The sequence below is a fragment of the Bufo gargarizans genome, chromosome 6, assembly GCF_014858855.1.
Source record: "Bufo gargarizans isolate SCDJY-AF-19 chromosome 6, ASM1485885v1, whole genome shotgun sequence".
In the NCBI taxonomy this organism is placed as follows: Eukaryota; Metazoa; Chordata; class Amphibia; order Anura; family Bufonidae; genus Bufo; species Bufo gargarizans.
The window spans coordinates 379,825,215-379,852,214 of record NC_058085.1 but is presented as its reverse complement, the minus strand read 5'-3'; the positions used below and the strand labels follow the sequence as shown (position 1 = coordinate 379,852,214).

The window sequence follows — 27,000 nt, the reverse complement described above, 5'->3', positions numbered from 1 at the left end:
TCCACACATCGTGTTGTGTGTTTCTTCCAAACAACTCAACTTTGGTTTCATCTGTCCACAGAATATTTTGCCAGTACTGCTGTGGAACATCCAGGTGCTCTTGTGCAAACTGTAAATGTGCAGCAATGTTTTTTTTGGACAGCAGTGGCTTCCTCTGTGGTATCCTCCCATGAAATCCATTCTTGTTTAGTGTTTTACGTATCGTAGATTCACTAACAGGGATGTTAGCATATGCCAGAGACTTTTGTAAGTCTTTAGCTGACACTCTAGGATTCTTCTTCACCTCATTGAGCAGTCTGCGCTGTGCTCTTGCAGTCATCTTTACAGGACGGTCACTCCTAGGGAGAGTAGCAGCAGTGCTGTACTTTCTCCATTTATGGACAATTTGTCTTACCGTGGACTGATCAACAGCAAGGCTTTTGGAGATACTTTTATAACCCTTTCCAGCTTTATGCAAGTCAACAATTCTTAATCGTAGGTCTTCTGAGAGCTCTTTTGTGCGAGGCATCATTCACATCAGGCAATGCTTCTTGTGAAAAGCAAACCCAGAACTGGTGTGTGTTTTTTATAGGGCAGCTGTAACCAACACCTCCAATCTCATCTCATTGATTGGACTCCAGTTGGCTGACACCTCACTCCAATTAGCTCTTGGAGATGTCATTAGTCTAGGGGTTCACATACTTTTTCCACCTGCACTGTGAATGTTTACATGGTGTGTTCATTAAAAACATGGTAACATTTAATTCTTTGTGTGTTATTAGTTTAAGCAGACTGTGATTGTCTATTGTTGTGACTTAGATGAAGATCAGATCACATTTTATGACCAATTTGTGCAGAAATCCATATCATTCCAAAGGGTTCACATACTTTTTCTTGCAACTGTATGTAGTAGAAATTAGTAACCCTCTTTCTCTGTTCTCCATCTTCAGCAGAGTGCCTAGGCTTCCTCATGCCAAACATCTGTGCACTGACTGACCAGTAGCAATGGACACATTGCACAGTGCAGTTCCTCACTTTATCAGATTTCTTTCACTATAGGTTCACAATATATTTAGATGAAAAACCTCGTTATGCTGTTGTTGCTCTGGATTAATTGGGAGTTATTACCACCATGATGATACTGATTTACCTTGTGGAGGTCAAGCTAGTTTGCATTCCTTAGGGCAATGATGCAGGAGAATAAGTCTGCAAAATAGATCTCCTCTTGAGAGACAAAAACTCTGGGGGAGATTTATCACGATGGGGGTTTAAAGTCAGTTTTCCAGGATTCTGTGTTGCCATAATTTGTGATATTTATCAAACGTCACACAAGTTTAGAATACATTTGATGTAAGTCTAACACTTCTGCCTTGAGATGTTACTGGACTCCCCAGTGAAGGTTCAGAGTTGTTCCTCCTCATCAGTACAGACTAGGGGTCTGGTGGGCTGCATGAGATGTATAGTAATTCTCAGAACAAATTATAATTGGTTTTCAGTTTCTACTTCTCACGCGCAGAGGTACAACATGCTTGGTGGTTGCTGTCATATTCAGTGGTTCAATACGCTTGGTGGTTACAAACAGATGGAATCTTGTACTTAAACATTTAGCAGATTTTTACCAGGGCTGTACGTCACACCACTAGACCCTATGTGCGTCAGTTTTAGTCAAACCATCTTTGCTACTATAGGTTTCTGGGAGGCTATCGCCTGCCACAGCCTAACATAGATACTTCTCAGAGGGTTGGACCAGCCACATGTTTACGATTGCCCACGGTCCTTGCAACCTCTAGGCCATTAACCTTCAAGGAATGAATAACAAGCCACCCACAGCTGCATACATGCATGCATTTATTTGGAAAGTCTTCAGACCCTTTCACTTTTTTCAAATTTTGTTATGTATATTTTGTTATAATTTTTTTAATGAGAAAATGAAAACAGAATTTTTTAAATGTTTTGCTAATTTATCAAGTATTCAGACCCTTCCTAGGTAGTTGAAATTTAGCTCTGGGGCCTACCATTTCTCTTGATCATCTTTGAAGTGTTTCTACACCTTGATTGGAGTCCATCTGCTAATTATGCCAAGTTAGGTTATGGTGCACTCCACCATCAACAATAATTACAACACACAGCGAGGCAGAACACTGTCAGGGCTAGCAGTGGAGAATCAGAGTCGGTAAATGGGCAGAGGTACAGTACAAGGGTAGACAATCAGGATAGCACACCTTAACTGGTAAACAGGTCACAGTCTGCAGGGAGAGTGCATGGAATGTCGACGCCCAGGCCCTACTATCAGCAGAGAAGGTGGTTCGGGCCACTTGGTAAGCTGCACCTGAGCCCCCAATCCTCCCCAAATCAAGAGGGGATGGGGGCAGAAGTCAGGTCCCCTTGGATAAAATACTGATGGCCTATCTTGTTATAGGTCATCAGTATAAAACACTAGGAAAACCCCTTTAACTAAGCAGTTCCAATGAAAAGGAACCATAATATTTAAAGGTCTCAGTCCACCCCTTACCCTGGGTTCACACCTGAGCGTTCGCGATGGAGCGCTCTGTATGCGCGATTGTACGGGCGTTTACAATCGCGCATACAGAGACAAGTAAACGCCTATTGTCGCGCGTTCCCGAAAGTCTATGTACGGGAACGCGCAACAAAACGCCCCAAAGAAGCTCAAGAACTTTTTTGAGCGTCGGGCGTTTTACAGCGCGATCGTACTCGCTGTAAAACGCCCAGGTGAGAACCATTCCCATAGGGAAGCATTGGCTTCTCCTTGTTGAGCGTTTTACAGCGCGTAGGAACGCGCTGTAAAACGCTCAGGTGTGAACTTAGGGTTACAGTCTATCTTATATACTAGTACTATAAACATTGGTTGTTGACTCCTGTTCTAAAATCTCTCAGCCACCACGGGCATGTCTCACAGAGGTTCAATTAAAAGCTAATGTATCTGCTGAGGTGCCCCCTTTATCAGCTTTGTCTTAGGGTCTAGCTCACTGCTTTACTTGGTAACATGATCTTCTGCCTACCATGTGGATTCAGCCACACACTTCCTCACCTGACAGTAGCACTTTATATTACCTTCCCCTAAAGTATGGTGCTACAGAGCCATCTAGTGGCAACAGTTAATATTGAAAAGATGAATTCAATGCAATCAATTGCATAAAACTGAAACAAAACAGAGAAAACTGTAAATACGGTTTCATAAGCATGCAGTTAAGCTAGTAAGTGGTAGTAAGGTTTGACCTAATTATCTATGGAAATGGGAGTAACTATTTCTCAGATACTAAAGACAACGTCAGCACTTCTGCAAATGGTGATCTGGATATACACGCTCTACAGATGGCAGAGCACTGCGAGTCTTTGACCCTATGATTCAGCTACACCTAAAGCCGACCCTGCCCATAGTGAGTGTACCTACTTAAAGAGTGGAATCATCAGATGAGAAACCCTCACCCTCTACTCCATTATGATACATAGTGCTGCTATATATTTTCTGGTAATATTGTCAAGATCAAAGCTAAATATTCCAGCATATAAAGGCTCCAACAGTCACATTGGTAATTAATTACAGCTTTTTTCAGATTTGGGGCTAAAATCTATATGTGTAAACCCAACATAAGATCATTTTATATTAATGGGAGTCTGTCAGGAGTTTTGAGTGCGTAAAACTGCTAACAGCACCACTGTGTGTAGTTGATGAGGAGAGCAGTGCTTGAGACATGGTCATGGAGGTTGCAAGACTGAGATTTGGGTATTTTCACCCCCGGCCACTGTGACACAAGTGCTCAGGAGACGGTCCCCTCATGTTCAGAGCCCTGGACTCTCCGCACTGATTTCTTCCTGGACTGAACATTACATTGTATCCTTTTTTAACTCCCATGTATCATACATATTGTAAACGTAGCACTTCCGTAAGGCTGTGTTCATTTACCCCCTCAACAACAGGAAACAATAAGTCGTCTTGGTGGGGACTACAGCGACTGCACCGAAGATGGCAGTGACATCGATGTGAAGAACTTATTCAACAGCGAATACACGCAGCAGGTGATAACATTTGGAAACTGTATTACAATTTTTATATTGATGGCCTATCCTAAAGCATAGGTCATCAATATCAGATTGGTGGGGTTCAGACTCCATCAGCTGTATGAAGGGGCCACTGCGGTCCATGAGAGCTGTGGCCTCTTTCTAGGCTATGTGACATCACGTTCATCGGTCACATGCCCTAGTCGCAGCTCAGTCCCCTTCAAGTGAATGAGGCTCAACTGCAATACCCAGCATAGCCGCTATGCAATAAACGGCAATGTGCTAAGTAAGCTTTGAGCTCCGGTGAGCGCCAAGGCTTCCTCAAACAGCTGACCGGCAGGGGTGCCAGGGCTTGGACCTCCACCAATCTGATATTGATGAGTTTTATGTAAACTAAGATTAAAGGCATTGTTATAATTCTCCCTGATTTACAACATGTGACAAACTCAAGGCCCATGTGCCGAATCCAGCCTGCCAATTCATTTTATGTGGCCCGCGTGATGTCCGGACACTATAAAGAAAGCAGTATGTGCTGACACTTGTAGCAATGCCTCATTTCCGAGACATGGCCGCTGCAAGACTCTTCCCAGCAGACAATCTAGTGAAGACTCGTCCGGTGAGGAGCAAGGCTTCTATAGATACTCTCTCTGTGATGGCAACGTCTTAAATTCAGGCAGAAGCCTCGTGAGACTGCACCCAACCGGGCCAAGTCCTCACTAAATTGTCCTTTGGGGAGGATCTTGCAGCAGCCATGTCCCAGAGGTGATGTGTACTACAAGTGTCAGCATGTCCGGCTTGCCTTATGGCTCTGGTCCCTACTAGAGTCCTCATTAGATTGTCTGTTCTTTAGTGACCACAGATAATTACATAGATTGAAGGCAACCATAAAGCTGATGTGGCCCTCCTTGAAAATAAGTAACAAGATATCTGCTTGCTGTCAGTAAATAATGATGCTCTTCTTTGCATTCAGAGGCAGGACACCTGTAGATACTATCCCTGCTCTCTGATACAATTGTATCCAGTCTAGACAATGCTCGGGGAACCTGGGCTGCAGATACATTTGTGCAGCTGCTCTTGATGTATCTGGGTACACCAGGGGCAAAGATTAATTTCACTACTCTGGCCCTGTGTCCATGCAAGTCATTTGTGCCTGAAGAAGGGGTATATCCCCGAAACGCGTTGTACCGCTTGCTTAAAAAAAAGAACCCTCATTCTAATCCAATCACTGGGTGGTTTTTGCGCCGTGGGACATTTCTTTTCTCTATTGAACTCCTGTAGACATCTGGCCAACAAAGAATTGCTTGTTGGTGCCCCCTGGCATTCATCACCTGGAGCATGCCCCTAGCTATGCCCCTGCTGCCCACTGAGGGTTCTAGACAATCCTCTGTGAGCCATCAGCTGCCATTCTCGGTTCTCTTGTCCTGACCCTTTGATATACAATGTATCAGTCCAGGTAGGGGCGTACACTGATCCCATAGGGTCCTATAGCAAAATTTAGTGTGGCCCCCCCCCCCTACACCTAGTTTCCCAGTATATATGCGTCAATCACTCACAGGCAATGCAGAACATACCGAAAGCCCCAGATTTCTGTTGAATTTATGTTAGTTGTCAAGTGGACGAAATTTTAATGAAATACAAATTGTAATAAAAAAAAAGGTTGCCTTTGGCCTCACCCACTTTATCTGACTTTTATGTTGGAAAAAGTGGAACAAATGCTAAATATATGACGCTTATTCTGAACAAATACATTGATAAGTCTCCTACTTCTCTTCTATTAGAAAGCTGGCTACCTGCAGCCACCACTAGGGGGAGCTCAGTGAATAGGAATTAATACAACTACCATGGAAGCTGTAAGAATCTCTTTGCTTTGAGCTCCCCCTAGTGACAACTGCGTGAAAATGCAATGTTCTCACGAGGAGAAGAGAAGAACAAGTTCAGTGTGGGCCTCCCCATCCCCCCGGGCTGTGAGAAGTATGAAAGTATATTCAGCCTTTTAGCCTCTGGATCTAAACAGAGTGCAACAGCAAGCAGAGATCTTGAAAATCGCTAGGAATTTAAACACAAGTATATTAGGAATTTAGAAAAACCTACGGGAATTGTGGCATCACTGTACCTGGTGTCTTATGCTACGGTATATGCGATGTGTACACGTTATATGTACTCGTTACTCTGCGGAGTATATAAAAAGCGCACCTTTCCCATGTACATTGTTCCCCTTTCTGGCTTTAGGTTCACTTTTCAGGGTTTCCACCGCGTTTACAAACTTCTGCATTCATAGTGACCGCTCCATCCATCTGCACTTTCACATCTACATACGTGCTCTTCTATACAAGCCACACGTGGACTACAAACTTCCATGGCACAGAATGTCATACATGCACTGTACGCCATGGAATGCCTTGTGTACATGTAGGTCCCAGTGATCTCATGGGCACAGGCGCTCTGCCCCTGTGATCACCGCAGGACGGACGGATGGCCAGGCTCCTAATGGCTTGATAGTGCCAGTTTATCCCATCATATGCCCTTGGTTACTGCCAGCCAATGACCCATGGATGTCCATCAATGACATGACCTTATAGGATTCCTGTTAGGCCTCTTTCACACGGGCGTCGCGTGTGAGAGCCGGATAGGATGCGGGTGCGTCGCGGGAAAATGCATGATTTTTTCCGCGTGAGTGCAAAGCGTTTTAATGCATTTTGCACGCGCGTGAGAAAAATCGGCATGTTTGGTACCCAGACCCGAACCTAGACTTCTTCACAGAAGTTCGGGTTTGGCTTGGTTAGGTGTGGTGTCGATTTTATTATTTTCCCTTATAACATGGTTATAAGGGAAAATAATAGCATTCTTAACCCCTTAAGGACCAGGCAATTTTTTGAAAATCTGACCAGTGTCACTTTATGTGGTGATAACTTTAAAACGCTTTGACTTATCCAGGCCATTCTGAGATCGTTTTTTTTATCACATATTGTACTTCATGACACTGGTAAAATGGAGTAAAAAAAAAAAAATCATTTTTATTTATAATTTTTTTTTGAAAAATTAGCAAATTTTTAAGTTCCAATTTCTCTACTTCTATAATACATAGTAATACCTCCAAAAATAGTTATTACTTTACATTCCCCATATGTCTACTTCATGTTTGGATCATTTTGGGAATTATATTTTATTTTTTGGGGATGTTACAAGGCTTAGAAGTTTAGAAACAAATCTTGAAATTTTTCAGAAATTTTCAAAAACCCACTTTTTAAGGACCAGTTCAGGTCTGAAGTCACTTTATGAGGCTTACATAATAGAAACCACCCCAAAATGACCCCATTCTAGAAACTACACCCCTCAAGGTATTCAAAACTGATTTTACAAACTTTGTTAACCCTTTAGGTGTTCCACAAGAATTAATGGAAAATAGAGATACAATTTCAAAATTTCACTTTTTTGGCAGATTTTCCATTTTAATATTTTTTTTTTCAGTTACAAAGCAAGGGTTAACAGCCAAACTAAGCTCAATATTTATGGCCCTGATTCTGTAGTTTACAGAAACACACCATATGTGGTCGTAAACCGCTGTACGGGCACACGGCAGGGCGCAGAAGGAAAGGAATGCCATACGGTTTTTGCAAGGCAGATTTTGCTGGACTGGTTTTTTGACACCATGTCCCATTTGAAGCCCCCCTGTTGCACCTCTAGAGTAGAAACTCCAAAAAAGTGACCCCATTTTAGAAACTACAGGATAGGGTGGCAGTTTAGTATGTTTATGTAAGTTTTACACAATGATTTCATTTTTGAAACAAAAAAAATCATGTTTTAGTGTTTCCTTTTTTTACACCGTTTTTATTTTGTGACGGTGTTCACCTGAGGGGTTAGGTCATGTGATATTTTTATAGAGCAGGTTATTACGGACGCGGCAGTACCTGATATGTAGACTTTTTTCATTTATGTAAGTTTTACACAATAATATAATTTTTTAAACAAAAAAATCATGTTTTAGTGTCTCCATAGTCTGTGAGCCATAGTTTTTTCAGTTTTGGGGCGATTATCTTAGGTAAGGTCTAATTTTTTGCAGGATGAGATGACGGTTAGATTGGTACTATTTTCGTGGGCATACACCTTTTTGATCGCTTACTGTTGTACTTTTTGTGGTTTATTTAGCACAGTTTTTATTTTTTACAGTGTTCATCTGAGGGGTTAGGTCATGTGATATGATTATAGAGACGGTCGATACGGATGCGGCAATACCTAATGTTTTTTTTTACCTTTTTGTTACCAATTTTTTTTACTTTATTTGGGGGAAATTACTTTTTTTTTTACTTGAAACTTTTAATTTTGGGGGGGAAACTTTTTTTTTCAACTTTTTTTTTTCAACTTTTTTTTCACTTTATTTTTTTGTCTCACTTTGGGACTTCAAATTTTGGGGTCTGATCCCCTTACAATGCATTCCAATACTTCTGTATTGGAATGCATTGGCTGTATGAGTAATACAGTGTGTATTACTCATACAGCTTCCGGCCTGTGAGATCCAGGGGGCTGGATCTCACTGGCTCGTCACCTGAAGGCAGCACCGATGCCTAAGGAAGGCATCGTGCTGCCTTCCATGCCATCAGGTCCCCCTTACAGCCTCATGGGGACCCGATGGCACCTCCGACCGCCGCCGCAACCTCCAGTAAAAGCCGCAAACAGCAGGTCTGAATTGACCTGCGGTTTGCGGCGATTGCCGACACGAGGGGGTCACGGGCGCATTGACCTAAGGTGCCTGCTCAATGATTTGAGCAGGTACCTTGTTCCGATCACCGCCCGCCGCGCGGCAGTGATCGGAAATACACAGGATGTACAGGTACGCCCTGTGTCTTTAAATACCAGGACATCAGGGTGTACCTGTACGCCCTGTGTCCTTTAGAGATTAATACATAATGCTTAGTAAAATAGGGATTGAGGGGTTAAAAACAAAAAATGTAACTCACCTCATTAACTTGTTCAAGTAGACCGAGTTCTGTTCTTTCTTTTCTTTGATGACCTGGGAGGAAAAGGACCTTTGGTGACATCACTGCGCTCATCACATGGTCCGTCCCATGGTCCATCACCAAAGGTCCTTTTCCTCCCAGGCTTGCGGATGCTTGTGATTCTCACGCAGCCCCATTCACTTCTATGGGGCCTGCGTTGCGTGAAAAAAGCACAATATAGAGCATGCTGCGATTTTCATGCAACGCACAAGTGATGCGTGAAAATCACCGCTCATGTGCACAGCCCCATAGAAATGAATAGGTCCAGATTCAGTGCGGGTGCAATGCGTTCACCTCATGCATTGCACTCGCGCGGAAAACTCGCCCGTGTGAAAGAGGTCTTAGGCTAGGTCTACACGACGACATTTGTCGCGCGACATTTTGTTGCACCAATGTCGCGCGACAATTTTTATAATGGCAGTCTATGGTGTCGCACTGCAACATGCGACATGCTGCGACTGCGACGCGACAGTCGCAGAAAATCCATTCAAGATGGATTTTTCTGCGACTGTCGCGTCGCAGTCGCAACATGTCGCATGTTGCAGTGCGACACCATAGACTGCCATTATAAAAATTGTCGCGCGACATTGATGCAACAAAATGTCGCGCGACAACTGTTGCGCCCTATCTGTCGCGCGACTTTTTGTAGCGCGACAAATGTCGTCGTGTAGACCTAGCCTTAGTGTTACATTGATAAGTAGTGCTTCCTCCCTCCTTCCACTCCTTCTCATCCTCTGTTTATGAAGATTGTAGAGGCAGTGTGTAAAGGTTTGACTTTGGGCTAGACCTAATCATGTTATCCTGGAGATCCCCCGGAGATCCCCACCAGGCCACTACCTCTTGAAATAGTCATAGTGTATTTGGCAGCTGAACCACTCGGATCAGAGACACTGGTGAAGCACCAAATGATCAGGCAATACTCATAGTCGATAAACACGCAGAGGTCAGGGCAGACATAGTTCATGCGAATCTGTGGCACTAGTCTGAGGTCGGGGCAGGTAGCGATGGGTCAATATGGTAGACAGGCTAAGGTCAGGGGCCAGGGCTGGCAGCAGAGATTTAGAGTTGGTAAACAGGCAGAGGTATGGTACACGGGCAAACAATCAGGATAGCACATCTTCACTGGTAAACTAGCAAACTAGGAACCTAAAGCTCAGGCATCTTTCCCTTGGAGAAGGCACCTTAAATACAGATTGCCTATGGTTGGTTGGCTATCAGGACACGAGCATGATTCCTCGTGAAAAGACCTTAAGAACAGAGGGAGAAGGCTTAGCAGCAGAAATAGGTCATAGCCTACAGGAAGAGTGCAAGGGACACCAGTGCCTGGGCCCGCTACCAGCAGCAGGAGAAGCGGGTTTGGGTTGCCGGCAAGAGGCAGGCAGGCCTGGTAAGTGTTGTGGTGCCTGTATCTGCATGAAGGAGTGTGGTAGAGGCAGGCACGGGCCACCAGTCTAACACAAAGGTATGGATGGATAGATAGAGTACAGTATTTATCTTTACCCATCTTTAGGTGCTCCATTCAAAATTATTCTTTTTTTTCCCTTTGACTTTATTTCTCATTGTCACCTCCTGCTGAATCAGTGTCAGGAGAAAGCAGACTTTTCAGTGGAGCCCTGTAGTAGGAGTAGTTTTACAGCAAGCACTGTACAGTAATCCAATATAGATAAAGCTACATCTTCTACAATACAATGCAGCAATGTTCACCGGACCAGGCAGTTACATAAACTGAATTTGTACGTTTTTGAAGTCTTTAACTTTTTTCCTGCCCACTTTCCCCTCTCGCCCCTGCCTTCTCTAGGTCTGTGTACGTTCCTGCTTTCAGGCCATCATGGTGGAGCGCTGCGGTTGTGCTTACGTCTTTTATCCCCTTCCTGATGGAGCAGAGTACTGTGATTACGACAAGCAGAAGAGCTGGGGTAAGAACATGGCGCGCAATGCTAAAAACAGAACAAAAAAAGGAATTGCGAAACGCCTCTACTTCCCTCTTTAGGATTTTGTGCAATAAATTATGCAAACTGTGATCAGATTTTTTTTTGGTGTGTTTTGAATGTTTTTATATACGAATGAAACAATGGAAGATTTAAAGAAAACGTGTCACCAAAATTTTATCTGCCATTTTCTGATTGCAGATTTGTTTATGCTATTTCCTGAACATGATTATGGGGGGCAGCCATCTTACCTGATCTGGTCTTAACTTCTATAGGAGAGTTTTCTAGACCGCTCTGTGACCTGTGCAGAGGTCATTGTACAAGGGAAAAAGAGATAAGCTGTGACAATCACCTTTTGTGCATGGTGGATCCTGTCTTATCTATACACAGAGGTGATATCATTACAGGCAGGATTAGAATGACAGATAAGCAGGTAACTGCAGTAAAGTGATCTGTAACATCACCCAAAATTATTTCAAAGTATATTAAACATAAAAACTTGATTTAACCCCTTGAGGACCTCTGCCGTACATGTACGGCGGAAGTCCAGTCTTTAAACATGGCCCCCGGTCGCACGTGCAGTCGGCACCATAGCCACCGGTTTCCTGCTATTTTAAATAGCAGAGACCCACGGCACATGTATGCGATCAGCATTGACAGAAGCATCTAAGCAGCTAAACCATTATAATCAGAGTAATCTCCAATCCTGGCACAGACACCAGGATGCCATCGGCACACCAAAATTACATCGCCAGGGGTGGGGCAGTGCTGCTGCCAGCATTAACTGCAGCATATAAGGGTTTAAACTGCCAGGATCAATGTTAACTCCCAGCAGTCAGCGATCATTAACTACCTTCTCACCAGAATGAACTATTACTTTGCAGAATGGGACGGGGTTACAATACACTCCTCAACATTGAAATTGCAACACCAAGAAGGAGAAGATATAAGATTAAAGGGGTTCTCCGCCTTTTTCTTACTGATAATATATCCTCTGGATGGGTCATCAGTATCTGATCGGTGGAGGTCCGACACCCGAGACCCCCGCCAATCAGCTGTTTGAAAAGACAGCGGCCCGGCCTTCTAATTGCTTCCCGCAGGCCACGTGAAATAGTCATGATGCCACTGGCCTGTGGGAAGCAGCAAAAAGGCTGCTGCACTACTGCGAGCTGCCTTCTGAAACAGCTGATCGGCGGGGGGCCTAAGTGTCGGACCCCCGGCGATCAGATGCTGATGAGCTATCCAAAGGACAGATCATCAGTAAGAAAAAACCCTTTAAGCAAATGGAGGAAGTAGCAGGTGTCGCTAAGATCTGCAGCTTTTCAAATTTTAAAGCACCTAGCTCCAATCTGTGGCATGTGGGAGATTGGAAAAGCCAGCTTGAAAACAACGTTTTTTAGCCGAATGAAACCTCAAAAATCAGATCAAGTCATGTTGGATGATTGTGTCAAAGTGCCAGTTATCACCACTTGTCACAAACTGAGAGGGACAGAATCTCTGGACTGAGAGACCTTGGTTTATCACTCTGACAGATCGTTACGCCCCTTGGCCAAGATATCAACGATGTTCAATGTTGTGTGTCTTGGTGGTTGGGAGGACAACAAAGAACTTGAGTGACAGAAAGAGGTCACAGAGGAGAACATCTGCACGGACGAATCCTCTAATTAGAAGAATGCAGTGTAGTGATCCATTCTGTACTGCAAATGAAATTGTCACATCCCAAGCCTAGGGGGGCAAACAGTGTCTACATAAACCATCAGAAGACATCTGCATGACATTGGCCTACAAGCCAGACGTCCAGCTACAGGTGTTCCACTGACCTCAGGCTACCATGGTGCACAGCAAGACAGCAATAGAGGCTGGAATGGATATATATCCTCTTCAGAGATGAGTCCCACTTTTGTCTTGGATGCAATGATAGCTGGCAGATTGATCTGGAGACCACGTGGGCATGAAGAGGCCTTCACAAAGGAATTTCACGTCTGTCCTACTCCTGGGATTATGGTGTGGGGGAGCATGACCTACAGTAGACAGACCTCTCTAGTCATAATTTCAGGTACACTAACAGCTCAGCACTACATTGATTTAGTCGTGGAACCAGTGGTACGGACATTTCTCCAAGTGTCCTAGCAGACATTTTTTAATAGGACAACACCAGGCTACATGTCACTCGTGCGACTATGAGCAGTCTGCGTGTCCTAAACGTGCCACCATGGCCTTTTTACCAATTTCAAACACAGCTCCAGCAGTGGATCTTGATGATTTACGTGCTGAAGCACATTCAATGTGGCAGATCATTCCTCAACCATTAATAACCTCATTGATAGCATGCTGAAGCATGTAAGTGCATGTATTTCTGCTTGTGGCTCTCATTCTTGATTCTTGATACTGAACAAATCAAGATTTTTTTGAATATTTTGCTTCTATTTTTTATTATTTGCATATCATTAACATGTCCGTCGATCCTGTGATTTCCATAACTCAACGACTTTTCCTTCTTGGTGTTCCAATTTCAATGTGGAGGAGAGTAAGTCATCATAAACACCGCAGTACTGCTTACTACCAGCAGGGGGCCATAAAGAGCCTCTTACAGTTCAGCTCATCTGCACCGATTTCCACATATCTTAAACTCTAATTATAATATTTTCACTTTTATTAAAATTATTTTTATTGACATATAAATGTATTTTCTGCCCCAACAGGTCATTGTTACTACAAACTGGATAAAGAATTCAGTTCTGATGATCTAGGATGCTTTACCAAGTGCCGGAAACCATGCCAGTAAGTGGTACTATCCCCGGTGTGAGTGGAGCTAATGAGTACAGGAGTTCTGTACAAGGACTGTAGTTGTTTTCAGTGGCGCACGGTAATTTGAAGGGCCTCATGTGGCTTGTGGGCCAGTAGGTTCATCAGAGCTAGCAGGACCACCAGGACCCAGGTGCAACTGCTGCCTTTAGCTCTGTATTTCTATGTCAAGCCTTAGACCTGCTCTGAGCAGGGAAATATATAGAAGAAACGGCGCCAGAGCAGAACTCAAACTGGGCCACCCATTACGTGGATTGGCTTTGCCACTGGTGTTTGTTTCCAGGAGGGGACATGCCCCACAATACAGCACCTACCTGTAGGGCCGTCTTTAATATTGATTGAACCCTGGCAAAAATTTACTTAGGCCCCCTGGATGCCACCTTCCCACACCCTAGCATGCAATCGCGCCCTCCACCAAAAAACAAACAAGTAATATATACAGTATATTATAGCTTATAGTGAATTACTGTAAATACTTCCAGTTCTGAAGACTCCAGCGGCTAAGGATCAGTGCTCAGGGCAGCTGGGCTCAGGGCTGGAAGTGGGCACCGCTCTGCAGTTCAGGAAGGAGACCGGGGCTCGGCTCACCGTAGCGTTGCAGTGCTTCCGCGTGACGTTACGGTGCGCGGCGTACGCAAAGGGCAGGGGAGGTCGGGAGGAGGAGCAAGCAAGTACCGTATTTTTCGCCCTATAAGACGCACCTAGGTTTTAGAGGAGGACAATAAGAAAAACATTTTTTCCATTACACCTCAGGTCAGACCACCAATCAGACCCCCAATGTTAATAAGACCCCAATAAGACCTCATATCAGCCCCCCAATGCCATATATCAGACCCCCCAGCCTCATATATCAGCCCCCAATGCCATATATCAGACCCCCCAGCCTCATATATCAGCCCCCAATGCCATATATCAGACCCCCCAGCCTCATATATCAGCCCCCAATGCCATGTATCAGCCCCTCAGCCTCATGTATCAGCCCCCCAGCCTCATGTATCAGCCCCCAGCCTCATGTATCAGCCCCCCAGCCTCATGCCTCAGCCCCACAGCCTCATGTATCAGCCCCCTAATTCCATGTATCAGCCCCCCAGCCTCATGTATTAGCCCCCCAGCCTCATATATCAGCCCCCCAGCCTCATATATCAACCCCCTGCCTCATATATCAGTATACAGAGTACAATGCCATATATCAGACCCCCCAGCCTCATATATCAGCCCCCAATGCCATGTATCAGCCCCTCAGCCTCATGTATCAGCCCCCCAGCCTCATGTATCAGCCCCCCAGCCTCATGTATCAGCCCCCCAGCCTCATGCCTCAGCCCCACAGCCACATGTATCAGCCCCCTAATTCCATGTATCAGCCCCCCAGCCTCATGTATCAGCCTCAGCCTCATATCAGCCCCCCTAGCCTCATATATCAGTATACAGAGTACAGAGCTTTCACCGCTTCCCGGTCCTCCGGTACTAATGAGCGCTTCCATAATGGAAGCGCTGATTAGTATTCACCCCATAAGATGCAGGGGCATTTCCCCCCCACTTTTGGGGGGGGAAATGCGTCTTATGGGACGAAAAATGATTTGTGGGCAGTGGCCAGGGGGGCTCAAGAGGCAGCTCCCTTGGACCGCCCAGGAGCAACTGGGCCCAGGGCAGTTGCCCCTTTTGCCCCGCATTAAAGACGGCCCTGCCGACCTTGGTGGCTTCATTTAGAAAGTTAGCCAAGTTACTTCTCCATTTTACACGCAACACCTTCAGGAAGTGAGAAGCTCCAGTGTCTCAACATACGGAAACAACGGCGGTGTCGCAACGTCGCCCTGCAACCTAAATAAATGCATGACTTATTTTTGGGAAGTTAGGGGGTCATTTATTAAGACCGGCGTTTTAGACCCCGATCTGTGGCAGTGGATCCGCCGGAGTTATGTAAAGGCGCCGGCCTTTACATAACTTCGGCGGATCCACCGCCACTTCTAAATGTAAGGCAGCTTCCTAGCTTTTAGACCTGAAACAGGCATAGAAAATGGTAAATAAGACAGTCCCACAATTTTAGACCTAACCGTTGCGCCGCCATCTGCACCTGATATAACCAAATATAGGTGGATTTCAGTAAATGAATGACCCCCTTAGTGTTCATGTATTATATGAGCATCCTCTGAATCTGCACGGAACTGAGCAAGTGCTAGTAGCTGTGATTTTCAAGGCAATGTCTCATGTAGGTCATTTTAGTTAATTAGATCTAAATCTGCAGAAGAAAGCGGAGACATGTTATGGCAGCTGCAATGAATGGGAGCTGAGGGGCAGGGACATGTCAGTGGTCTAGGAAGTGATGGAGAACACCCTCCTTCTCCCAGAGACCAGGGAGTAACACGGTAACTGCAGGCACTGTGTCCATGGTGTATAGTGTTAGTCTATCCTACCTTGTCATTAAATCCTCTAACTTCTAATAATGATGACATGACTCCGCACATTTTGTCCCAGTATACACAGCAAAGCTGGAACGTTTCAAGTGTTAGTTTTATCAGTATACTCACATAAATAAGTGAAAATAAAATTGGTTTATTAGAAAAACATGACCCAGTGTGCCACTGAAGACATTTGACTTGGGTCTACTCCTGAGGGAATTGTCAAAGCAGTCGTCTGGTATTCACCCCTTTACTCCCGTAAGGGGATCTGGACTTTGCTGCAGTGCCCACCAGCCTGCTATATCTAGGAGTAGTCTTTATTCAGAGGCTGCTGACTCACTTTTAGTATGGCACTCATGGCAGTTGTCTCTACAGGCATCACAGGGTCAATACAATATCAGGCAAGGGAGGTCAGAAGTGGTCAAAAAATGTACTTTGGGTACAGATTGATTCTACCTAAATCAGAATTGGCCTGAAATTCTCTTGTCTTATTCTCTCATCTTTTAATTTTTATATTTATCAAATGTTTCCTCCCCCCCCCCCTCCTCTCCTTTTTAGGATCTTTAACGCAAAGACAGCTATAGTAAATGATGCCTGAATAATCCTGACATATATAGCTATAGGTAAATGCATGGTTGACATGTGGCTAACAAACTTCTTGTTTAAAACACACTGTGCATCCTATTATGCCTATTAAAATGAAAAAAAAAAAAAAAAAACATTCCAAACATTGTCTGGCGGCCATGCCTGCCTCGAGAGGGGAGATTCCAGTGGATATAGACATTGCCAACATTGCAAAGAATACCTATTTTTGAACAACAAAGAAAGCTGCGCCAGTTAGATGTCTCCTCTGCTGACCACTTCTCCCACTCCTGCTGTTTCATTAAATGAGAAGCTACAGCTGCCTCCCCCTCACCCCCTCCTTGTATTCACAGAGACCCTCCTGCAGCTGCCTCCCCCTCACCCTCTCCTTGTATTCACAGAGACCCTCCTGCAGCTGCCTCCCCCTTATCCTCTCCTTGTATTCACAGAGACCCTCCTGCAGCAGCACCCCGCTCACCCCCTCCATGTATACACAGAGATCCTGCAGCAGCACCCCCCTCACCCCCTCCATGTATACACAGAGATCCTGCAGCAGCATCCCCCTCACCCCCTCCATGTATACACAGAGATCTTGCAGCAGCATCCCCCTCACCCTCTCCTTGTATTCACAGAGACCCTCCTGCAGCAGCACCCCCCTCACCCCCTCCATGTATACACAGAGATCCTGCAGCAGCATCCCCCTCACCCCCTCCTTGTATTCACAGAGACCCTCCTGCAGCTGCATCCCCCTCACCCCCTCCATATATACACAGAGATCCTGCAGCAGCATCCCCCTCACCCCCTCCATGTATACACAGAGATCCTGCAGCAGCATCCCCCTCACCCCCTCCTTGTATTCACAGAGACCCTCCTGCAGCTGCATCCCCCTCTTCTCTCCCCCACCTCTTCATGTCAACTGATTTGTTTGGTGAGTTTTCTGCACTTTACAGAGATCCTGCAAGCAGGAAAAGGGGGCTACAGGCTATCTGCAAAGTTTCATTGATCCACACGTACAGCTGATTTATGAAGAAATACATGGGCCAATATAGCGAAGGGTCACTGTAGGGAGCGCCCTCCCGCTTTACCCATTATGAGCAGGGGAAGCCACAAAATAAATGCCTATTTCCTTTTTTTTTTTGCACATTTAGCATTTCTCTGTCCTCCAGATGGTATTTTGGCCACAAATTTTCTAATGTGCCAACATTTCTGAGACCTTTACTAGGTGCATTTGGAAATTCTGGTTGTGTGGGTGAAGTTATAATGACAAGAGATACAGCCAGAAGGCCACCGCATAGGGTGACAGCTGATATAACTATGACCCCAGTGACTGTGGCATCTAAATGGTTTGACTTGACGGGAAGCTTGCCGCAGTTGTACAGTGTCGGTGGTTTACCATGACACGGCCCAGGAGGCTGTAGTAATAGTATAGAGGTGATGAAAGGATGGTAATTTCTTGTCCTCCTGGTGGCCCTAAAGGAGTTTTCTGCCAGTAAATTCTCACGATAGGTTTAAGTGATTATCAGAGCGTCTGACAACTGACACCTCCAATGATCAGCTGTTAGCGCCAGTAACCATATAGTGGACAGAAAGCTCCATCTACTGTGTAGTTGCCAGCACCGGCGTACTGCAGCTCACTTGAACGGGAGCTATGCTGCAGCACCCCGGCACGGCCAACACACCGTGGGAAGAACCGTGGGCTTCAGGCTCCGTCCAGCACTGGTGGTAGCCTGAAACAGCTGATCAGTAGGGGTGCCAGTATGTGCTCCATATATCTCTAAGAGGGTCAACGCTCCCTTTATACAGATTTTCAAAAAAAACAATTTCCTGTCATAGAGAAAATGACACAATTCTGCTTACCATAACCGCCACCAGGGGGAGCTCACAGCATACCGTAAACTCAATGGGAGCTTTATAAATGTGTGTGCACTGAGCTCCCTATAGAGAACTATATATAGCTGTGCTCAGACCACATGTAAAGAGAGGTATATATATATATTTTTGTAATACAGAAAAGCTTGGCATTGAAAAAGCAATGTATTTAATACAAAAGGAACCTGTATGGTAAGTAGTAAGCACCTCGTTCCCCGAGTGTTCTGACTGCAAGCACTGCAATTACCTTAATTACTGCGGTTGCCCAACCATCAACATTCTCAGACTCTGCTTCCTTTTGTGTCCAAAACTGTACAGAATATTCTTTGTGCAGTCTGACTGCTTGGGGTTTTCAGAACATACATCTCTGATTCCTGTAAAAGCTCCCGTGATCTCATCTGCCTTGGCAGCAGCTGCCTGGCACTAGTTGCTGTCAGATTACTATCCAGCGGTGTCACTAAGTCCTATTGCTTGTGGATTTTACCCAATTTTATCTCGCTTATTATGTAAGGATAACCTCACATAATTGACACTACTTTATAAGATATTTTATTGAGGAATGGTCGAAACTCAGATTTTTTTTACATTATTCAATGTACATCTGACACGACCCAACTTGTGGGATCTGAATCACAAACCCCCCTTACAGACAGCAAACCAGACCCTAGACCAGCCTCACTAAATAAATACAAACCCCAAACTAGACCCCCTAAATTAATATATACCCAGACTAGGCACCCTAAATACATACAGACCCCAGACCAGACCCCCTAAAAAAATACACACACCAGACCAGACTTCATGCCAAAGTCCATAAAAAAAATATATATATATATGCCCCAGGCTAGACCCCCTAAAAGAATACAGATTCCAGGCTGGAACCCCTAACTAAATGCAGACACCAGACACAAGACCAAACTCCCTAGACTAGACCCCCTAAACAAATACAGACCCGAGACTTGACCCCTAAATAAATATGGACACCAGACTAGACCTCAGGGCAGACTTCCTAAATAATCGCCTCACACTAGACCTTATCAACTAATACAGATCCAAGACTAGGCCTCTTAAATGAATACAAATGTCACACCAGCGGTCCATACCCACGGTCCTGGGCAATCTTTTGCCTGATTTCTTGGTGCTTTGCACCAGTGTCTCTGAGCCCCATGGGTCAGCAGCCAACTACACCAGGACTTCTCTAGGAGGTAGTAGCCTGGTAGGTTTCCTGCAGCAAAGTCCAGATCCCTGTACTGGGGTTAAAGGGTGAAAACCAGGGAACGGCCAGGAAAATGTTTTTAGGTTTAGCCCCAAGTCAAACTGGTTAGTTGGCACAGTGGGTCCACACAGACTGTCTGTTACAACATATACAAGCCCCAGATGAAACCCCTTAAACGAATGCAGATTAGATTAGACTAAACCACCTATATAAATACAGACACCAGAATAAATGCATACCACCTAAATAAATACTTGCAGCAAATCAGACCAAACTTCCTAAATAAATGCAGACACCAGACCAATCCCTGAAATTAATAGACCCCAGAACAGACCCCTAAATAAATATAGACCCCCACAACAAACCCACTAAACTAATACAGATCCAGACCAAACCCCCTAAAAAAAAACTTGCAGCAGATCCGACCAATCTCCCTAAATAAATGCAGACCCCAGAATAAATACAGACCCAATACCAGACCCCCTAAGAAAGGGTCGTCCAGGAGCCTCCAGGACCTTCCAGGAAGTATACCATAAGCAGAGCCATGGACTGCAACCTGAGTTAGCCCTGCACACGTATTCTAAAAATGTCATCAGAAATCATAGGACATTTTAAACCTTGCTCGTCCTCTTCAGTTCAAGAAGGTCCCATAATGTCTCCCTGTTTTCTTGTCCTATCCTTCTGTCTGGCCCGCTTCTGCTGGAAAGTATGCAAGTCCTTGATCTCCCAAGCACAGTATAGCCGGCTTTGGACTGGTGTAGTCAGAACCTCTGACTTACTATCATTGAAGTGTAGGCGTTCCTTCATTTCTGTGAAGAACATAAACAAGATTGTTCTGTAGCTCCAGCTGCAAGAAGGTTTGGGAAATTTTAGTGCAAAAAATGCTTGGTCTCAACCAGATATTTCATCAGAGACCAATGAATCACTGATTTGCCAGCTAAGGCTCGCCAGCTTTCCTGGGTAGCTCCTACAGACCTGTACATCTTGTGAGTGTAAAATATATTCTTATCCGTCTCCCGCAGGCTACACTGAGTCTTCTGTTATAACTATTTTCTAATGGGTGTGTACATCTTTAAATGCAGTTTTACGGTTATTTCTGAAAAATATCTATTTAAAAATTTCAGTCACTTTCTACATTATGTTACTCCTGTACTAAGCCTGAGCTATATCCTGTACTAGCAGAAGGACTTCGCACGTGTATATTTCATCTATTTCATTTAGTGTTTGTGTGTGTCGTTAAAAGTTATCGACGGTATCCCCTATAACAGTGACATCTACAGTACCCCGTGCCTTTAACAGTGACCTCCACAACGGCCTCCCCCTTAACAGTAACATCCACAGCGCCCTCCCCCTTAACAGTGACCTCCACAGTGCCCCATCTCGTTGCCAGTGATTTCCACAATAAACCACCCCCTTAACAGTGACCTCCACAGCAGCCTGCCCCTTTAACAGTGACCTCCACAGCAGCCTGCCCCTTTAACAGTGACCTCCACAGCATCCCGTCCCTTCAACAGTGACCTCCACAGCGGCTGCCCCTTTATTAGTGACCTCCACAGTACCCCATCTCCTTAACATAGAATTCCACAACACTCCGTCCCCTTAACAGTTGCCTCTACAGCAATCTGCCGCTTAACACTGACCTCCATAGCGGACCGTCTCCTTAACTGTGACCTCCACAGCAGCCTGTCCCTAGTGAGGCCAGAGGTCCGGTTTTAGGCCGGACAGTCAGGCTTTCAAACTCCCTGTCCTCCATCTGGCGCAGGGCATGGACAGACACAGGGATGTCCTTTTGAACAGCTCACTCTCAGACAGCAGCACTGTGCTGCTGTCTGAGCGTGAGCTGCAGGGAGAAAGTCACCCTCCCTCCCACCCCTGCAGCTGACAGAAGTTAATTTTTACCTTCATTTATCTCCGTGCTTCAGAGTGTGAGGGGGCGTGGCCTAACCTGGTCGGGGGCGTAGCTTAGTGGGACCTGGGGCGGGGTTTTTAAGTCCATCTTTTGAAGGTGACCTAAATGGCCACCCTACCTGCCCCCCTAACTGTGACGTCCACAGCTCTTCGCTCCCTTAACAGTGTCATCCACAGCGTCTTGCCCCTGTAAAGCTGACCTACAGCAGTGAAGAAAATGGCTGGGTTGTTATGGAAAACTGGTGTAAAACTGTGTGTATGTGGAGACTAAGGGCCTGCGAGCTTCTATTGGCTGATAAGGGTCATGTGACCAGGTTTCTATTAGCTAAGGCAGTTTTTGGGAATATCTCAGGAACGGTACGTGCTAGAGACCTGAGACCTGGTCTAAAACCTTCCTGGACACCTGATGTACCGGAGTGCCAAATGTTGTGATCGTAAATGTGACAGTGCGGATTCCTTTAGCGAACATACATACATGCACTCAGCTTTATATATTAGATATTCCAGAGCTGAACTTACTATTCTGCTGGTGCAGTCACTGTGTACATACACTTATCCTGTACTGTTCCTGAGTTACATCCTGTATTATCCTCCAGAGCTGAACTCACTATTCTGCTGGTGGAGTCACTGTGTACATGCATTACTTATCCTATACTGATCCTGAGTTACATCCTGTATTATGCTCCAGAGCTGCACTCACTATTCTGCTGGTGCAGTCACTGTGTATTTGCATTACTTATCCTGTACTGATCCTGAGTTACATTCTGTATTATACTCCAGAGCTGCACTCACTATTCTGCTGGTGCAGTCACTGTGTACATACATTACTTATCCTGTACTGATCCTGAGTTACATCCTGTATTATACTCCAGAGCTGCACTCACTATTCTGCTGGTGGAGTCACTGTGTACATACATTACATTACTTATCCTGTATTGATCCTGAGTTACATCTTATGTTATACCCCAGAGCTGCACTCTTTTCTCCAGGATAGGTAATAGAAAAGTAACCTTCTCATTTATTTGATTCCCCCTAGACTGACAAATTATCGACTTAATGCTGGATATTCCCGTTGGCCAACCAAAGTCAGTGAGGTGAGTCACTTGTGGTTTTCGTAAGAAATATATCACGCAGAAAAAAGGAAACTGTCAGAATCCTACTTAATCTTTATAAATGTATTACATGAAATAAATGGCTTTTAGATATTCGCAGTGGAGACGGGCATGACACCTCCATGTTACTTAAAGGGAGTGGTCCATCTCATAAATTGGGGGCATATCATTAGGATATCCCCCCAATGTCTAATCGGTGTGGACCTGCATCTATCTTTAGAACGGAGCCCGCAAAGTGAAATACTGATTGTTTGAAAAAGGCTGTTTAGCCGAAACGCGTCACACCAGCCTGCATTTTGTTTATGGCAATAAAGTGAGTGCTGATCCACTTCTTCTACTTAGCCCCATAGAAGTTAATGGAGCGGTGGCCGAACTTGTGCGGTGCCCGTCCCATTCATTTCAATGCACACTGCTCAGCTATTTTTGGCATTCCCATAGAAATGAATGGAGGACGTCCACGCATGAGCAGAACGCCCTCTTTCACTTTGCGGGCTCCATTCTAGAAATAGTTGCAGGTCCAGAAGGGGCCCCTGTACTTATCAAACATTGGGGCATATCCTAGCGATATGCCCCCAATGTATGAGATGACACAACCCCCGAACACCTATACTTGAGGGGAATGTAATACCTGGCATTTCATACATCAGTCTTAAACAGAAGTGCGCTGGAGTCAGATGTGCCACATTTATTAATAATAAAATAAATAAATAAATGAATACATTTCACATATTTTCTGTCAGTCCATGCACTGGAAAACAATTTAAAATGGGACCGGCCCACTACCTGCCAACCATTTCTAAGCACCGCCAGTTAACTGCTCCCTCCCATACATAGCCTTTTGGATTACACAGTGTATAGTTCACAGCATCTCAGTAAACTTCCTAACAACTTTTATATAAATTTGGTCATCGCAAAAATCACACTTACCTGCATAATTAGATGTAATTTGTAGCATATAATGCATGCCATAAAAACAAAACCCCAAAAAACAATTGCCAAAATATATTTTTTTTATTGCAGCAATTAATTTTTTTCCTGTTTTTCAATACAAGAGATAGTGAGTAAGCCTAGTTTCACACTAGCGTCAAGGAACTCCCGCAGGCTGTTCCGGTGGGTGAACAGCCTGTCGGACCCCTGCTGCCGCTAGTGCACGCGTGCTCCTGGACTACCGCTCCGGCCACATTGACCTTAATGGGGGTGGGCCGGAGTTCGGGCGGCAGCACAGCAAACATGCCGAGAGGCGGCCGGAATAAAAGTACGACATGTCCTTGAGTTTTTCCCTTAGTTATGACTGTTTAAACATTTACAATATGACGACCTTCTCAAGATGGCTCCTCTGCCAGTTCTCTGAGGCCAAAACTGCTTTCCCTAACTTCCCTTACACACTTGCTGAAGCCAGCAGCTCCCTGCCAGCCAATCAGATTGGATTATTGAGAGACACGCCTCCGCACTCTGAAGCCTAATGCAGGCATGCAGTGTGAAGGACCGCCCCTCCGTCTTCCTGTCTTCTTAGCCGGAGACAGACGAGCCATAGCAACTGTCCTTTAAGGAAGCAGTGGAAAGGGACAGAGGACATTAATGAAAGCTGTTATTATAAGGTAATTACAGATCTTTTGGCAATCATTGACAGACTAACTCAGGTATAAAGTCGTGGCCAAAAGTTTTGAGAATTACATAAATATTGGAAATTGGAAAAGTTGCTGCTTAAGTTTTTATAATAGCAATTTGCATATACTCCAGAATGTTATGAAGAGTGATCAGATGAATTGCATAGTCCTTCTTTGCCATGAAAATTAACTTAATCCCAAAAAAAACTTTCCACTGCATTTCATTGCTGTCATTAAAGGACCTGCTGAGATCATTTCAGTAATCGTCTTGTTAACTCAGGTGAGAATGTTGACGAGCACAAGGCTGGAGATCATTATGTCAGGCTGATTGGGTTAAAATGGCAGACTTGACCTGTTAAAAGGAGGGTGATGCTTGAAATCATTGTTCTTCCATTGTTAACCATGATGACCTGCAAAGAAACGCGTGCAGCCATCATTGCGTTGCTTAAAAATGGCTTCACAGGCAAGGATATTGTGGCTACTAAGATTGCACCTCAATCAACAATTTATAGGATCATCAAGAACTTCAAGGAAAGAGGTTAAATTCTTGTTAAGAAGGCTTCAGGGCGTCCAAGAAAGTCCAGCAAGCGCCAGGATCGTCTCCTAAAGAGGATTCAGCTGCGGGATCGGAGTGCCACCAGTGCAGAGCTTGCTCAGGAATGGCAGCAGGCAGGTGTGAGCGCATCTGCACGCACAGTGAGGCGAAGACTTTTGGAAGATGGCCTGGTGTCAAGAAGGGCAGCAAAGAAGCCACTTCTCTCCAAAAAAAAACATCAGGGACAGATTGATCTTCTTCAGAAAATATGGTGAATGGACTGCTGAGGACTGGGGCAAAGTCATATTCTCCGATGAAGCCTCTTTCCGATTGTTTGGGGCATCAGGAAAAAGGCTTGCCCGGAGAAGAAAAGGTGAGCGCTACCATTAGTCCTGTGTCATGCCAACAGTAAAGCATCTTGAGACCATTCATGTGTGGGGTTGCTTCTCATCCAAGGGAGTGGGCTCACTCACAATTTTGCCCAAAAACACAGCCATGAATAAAGAATGGTACCAAAACACTCTCCAACAGCAACTTCTTCCAACAATCCAACCACAGTTTGGTGAAGAACAATGCATTTTCCAGCACGATGGAGCACCGTGCCATAAGGCAAAAGTGATAACTAAGTGGCTCGGGGACCAAAATGTTGACATTTTGGGTCCATGGCCTAGAAACTCCCCAGATCTTAATCCCATTGAGAACTTGTGGTCAATCCTCAAGAGGCGGGTGGACAAACAAAAACCCACTGATTCTGACAAACCAAGAAGTGATTATGAAAGAATAGGTTGCTATCAGTCAGGAATTGGCCCAGAAGTTGATTGAGAGCATGCGCAGTCGGATTGCAGAGGTCCTGAAAAAGAAGGGCAAACACTGCAAATACTGACTCTTTGCATAAATGTCATGCAATTGTCGATAAAAGCCTTTGAAACGTATTAAGTGCGTGTAATTATATTTCACTACATCACAGAAACAACTGAAACAAAGATCTAAAAGCAGTTTAGCAGCAAACTTTGTGAAAACTAATATTTGTGCCATTCTAAAAACTTTTGGCCACGACTGTACATCCCGAGTTGTAATAAACTAGCAAATAAAAAAAAATATGACAGTTACCCTATAATTTTTACGTGGACTTGCTGCCTTGTAAGAATAGGAATAACTCTTGGTGTAGGAGTTGTGTAATATGTGGAGGCGTGCTGACTTCAAAGTGAGAAATCCTTACTAAAGATTCCTTTCTTATCAGGCTTCACTCACTTTCTACCCCGTCCCGGTAATATCTCATGTTTTATCAAATCATCTCATTTTTAATGGAATTTTTTTGGGAATGCTTGCAAATTTTGCAATTTGAACCATTCCCAATAGTTCTAATTTTATTACTGGTATCCTTGGTTCATACCATTGTAATGATTCACTGGATGGAATGAAAATACTGTCAAGTTTTTGCTGCCGCGAGGGTTGTCCCCCCCCCCCCCCCCTGTATGGCTGCCGATGAGGAGGGGGTGGTGGCCTCTATGATTTAGATGATTGTCACTCCTGGAGGCTACAAATAAGCCATGTGATTAGTCTGATTCTGTAAAGGAGGTAAAGGAAGTAACTCACGATCCCCAGGTAGCCACAATCTAAAAAGATTTATTTGATACGGCATAGAACAAAGTTAAAAACATGTTTTTGAGTTTTCAAATATACTTCTGATCATGGTGGGTGCCGAGTGTCGGACCCTACCAATCTCATATTGGTGACCTATCTGGAGGATAGGTCATCAGTACCTGAAGCCTAGAGAACCACGTTATATATCTGTAGAAGTCACAACGAAATGTCAAAGCTTCTTCAAAGGTTATTGTACTTGGGTTTTCATGGTCAGGGACATCATGCTGAGCTGATAGATATAAAGGAAGAACCTTCATTGAAGCACAATAAAGAATAGGATGATGTTTTACATAAAATAACGGATGTTATCTGAATACATGGATTATATTAGAATTTATATTCTCCTTTGATTATAATGGCATTCTGCTTGACACTGTAACAAATCAAACTGTAATGTACTTTCTT

At 44.6% G+C, this 27,000-nt stretch overlaps 1 protein-coding gene across 2 annotated transcripts in view; it reads left to right on the top strand.

Moving 5' to 3' along the window:
- SCNN1A (sodium channel epithelial 1 subunit alpha) overlaps window positions 1–27,000 on the top strand; it is a 98,597-nt gene that overhangs the window by 54,475 nt on the left and 17,122 nt on the right. For both annotated transcript variants that reach the window (XM_044297669.1, XM_044297668.1), the window contains exons 7-10: window positions 3,919–4,017; window positions 10,792–10,909; window positions 13,624–13,702; window positions 22,734–22,791. In XM_044297669.1, coding sequence (XP_044153604.1) covers window positions 3,919–4,017; window positions 10,792–10,909; window positions 13,624–13,702; window positions 22,734–22,791 — 354 coding nt within the window. The remainder of the gene's footprint in view (window positions 1–3,918; window positions 4,018–10,791; window positions 10,910–13,623; window positions 13,703–22,733; window positions 22,792–27,000) is intronic.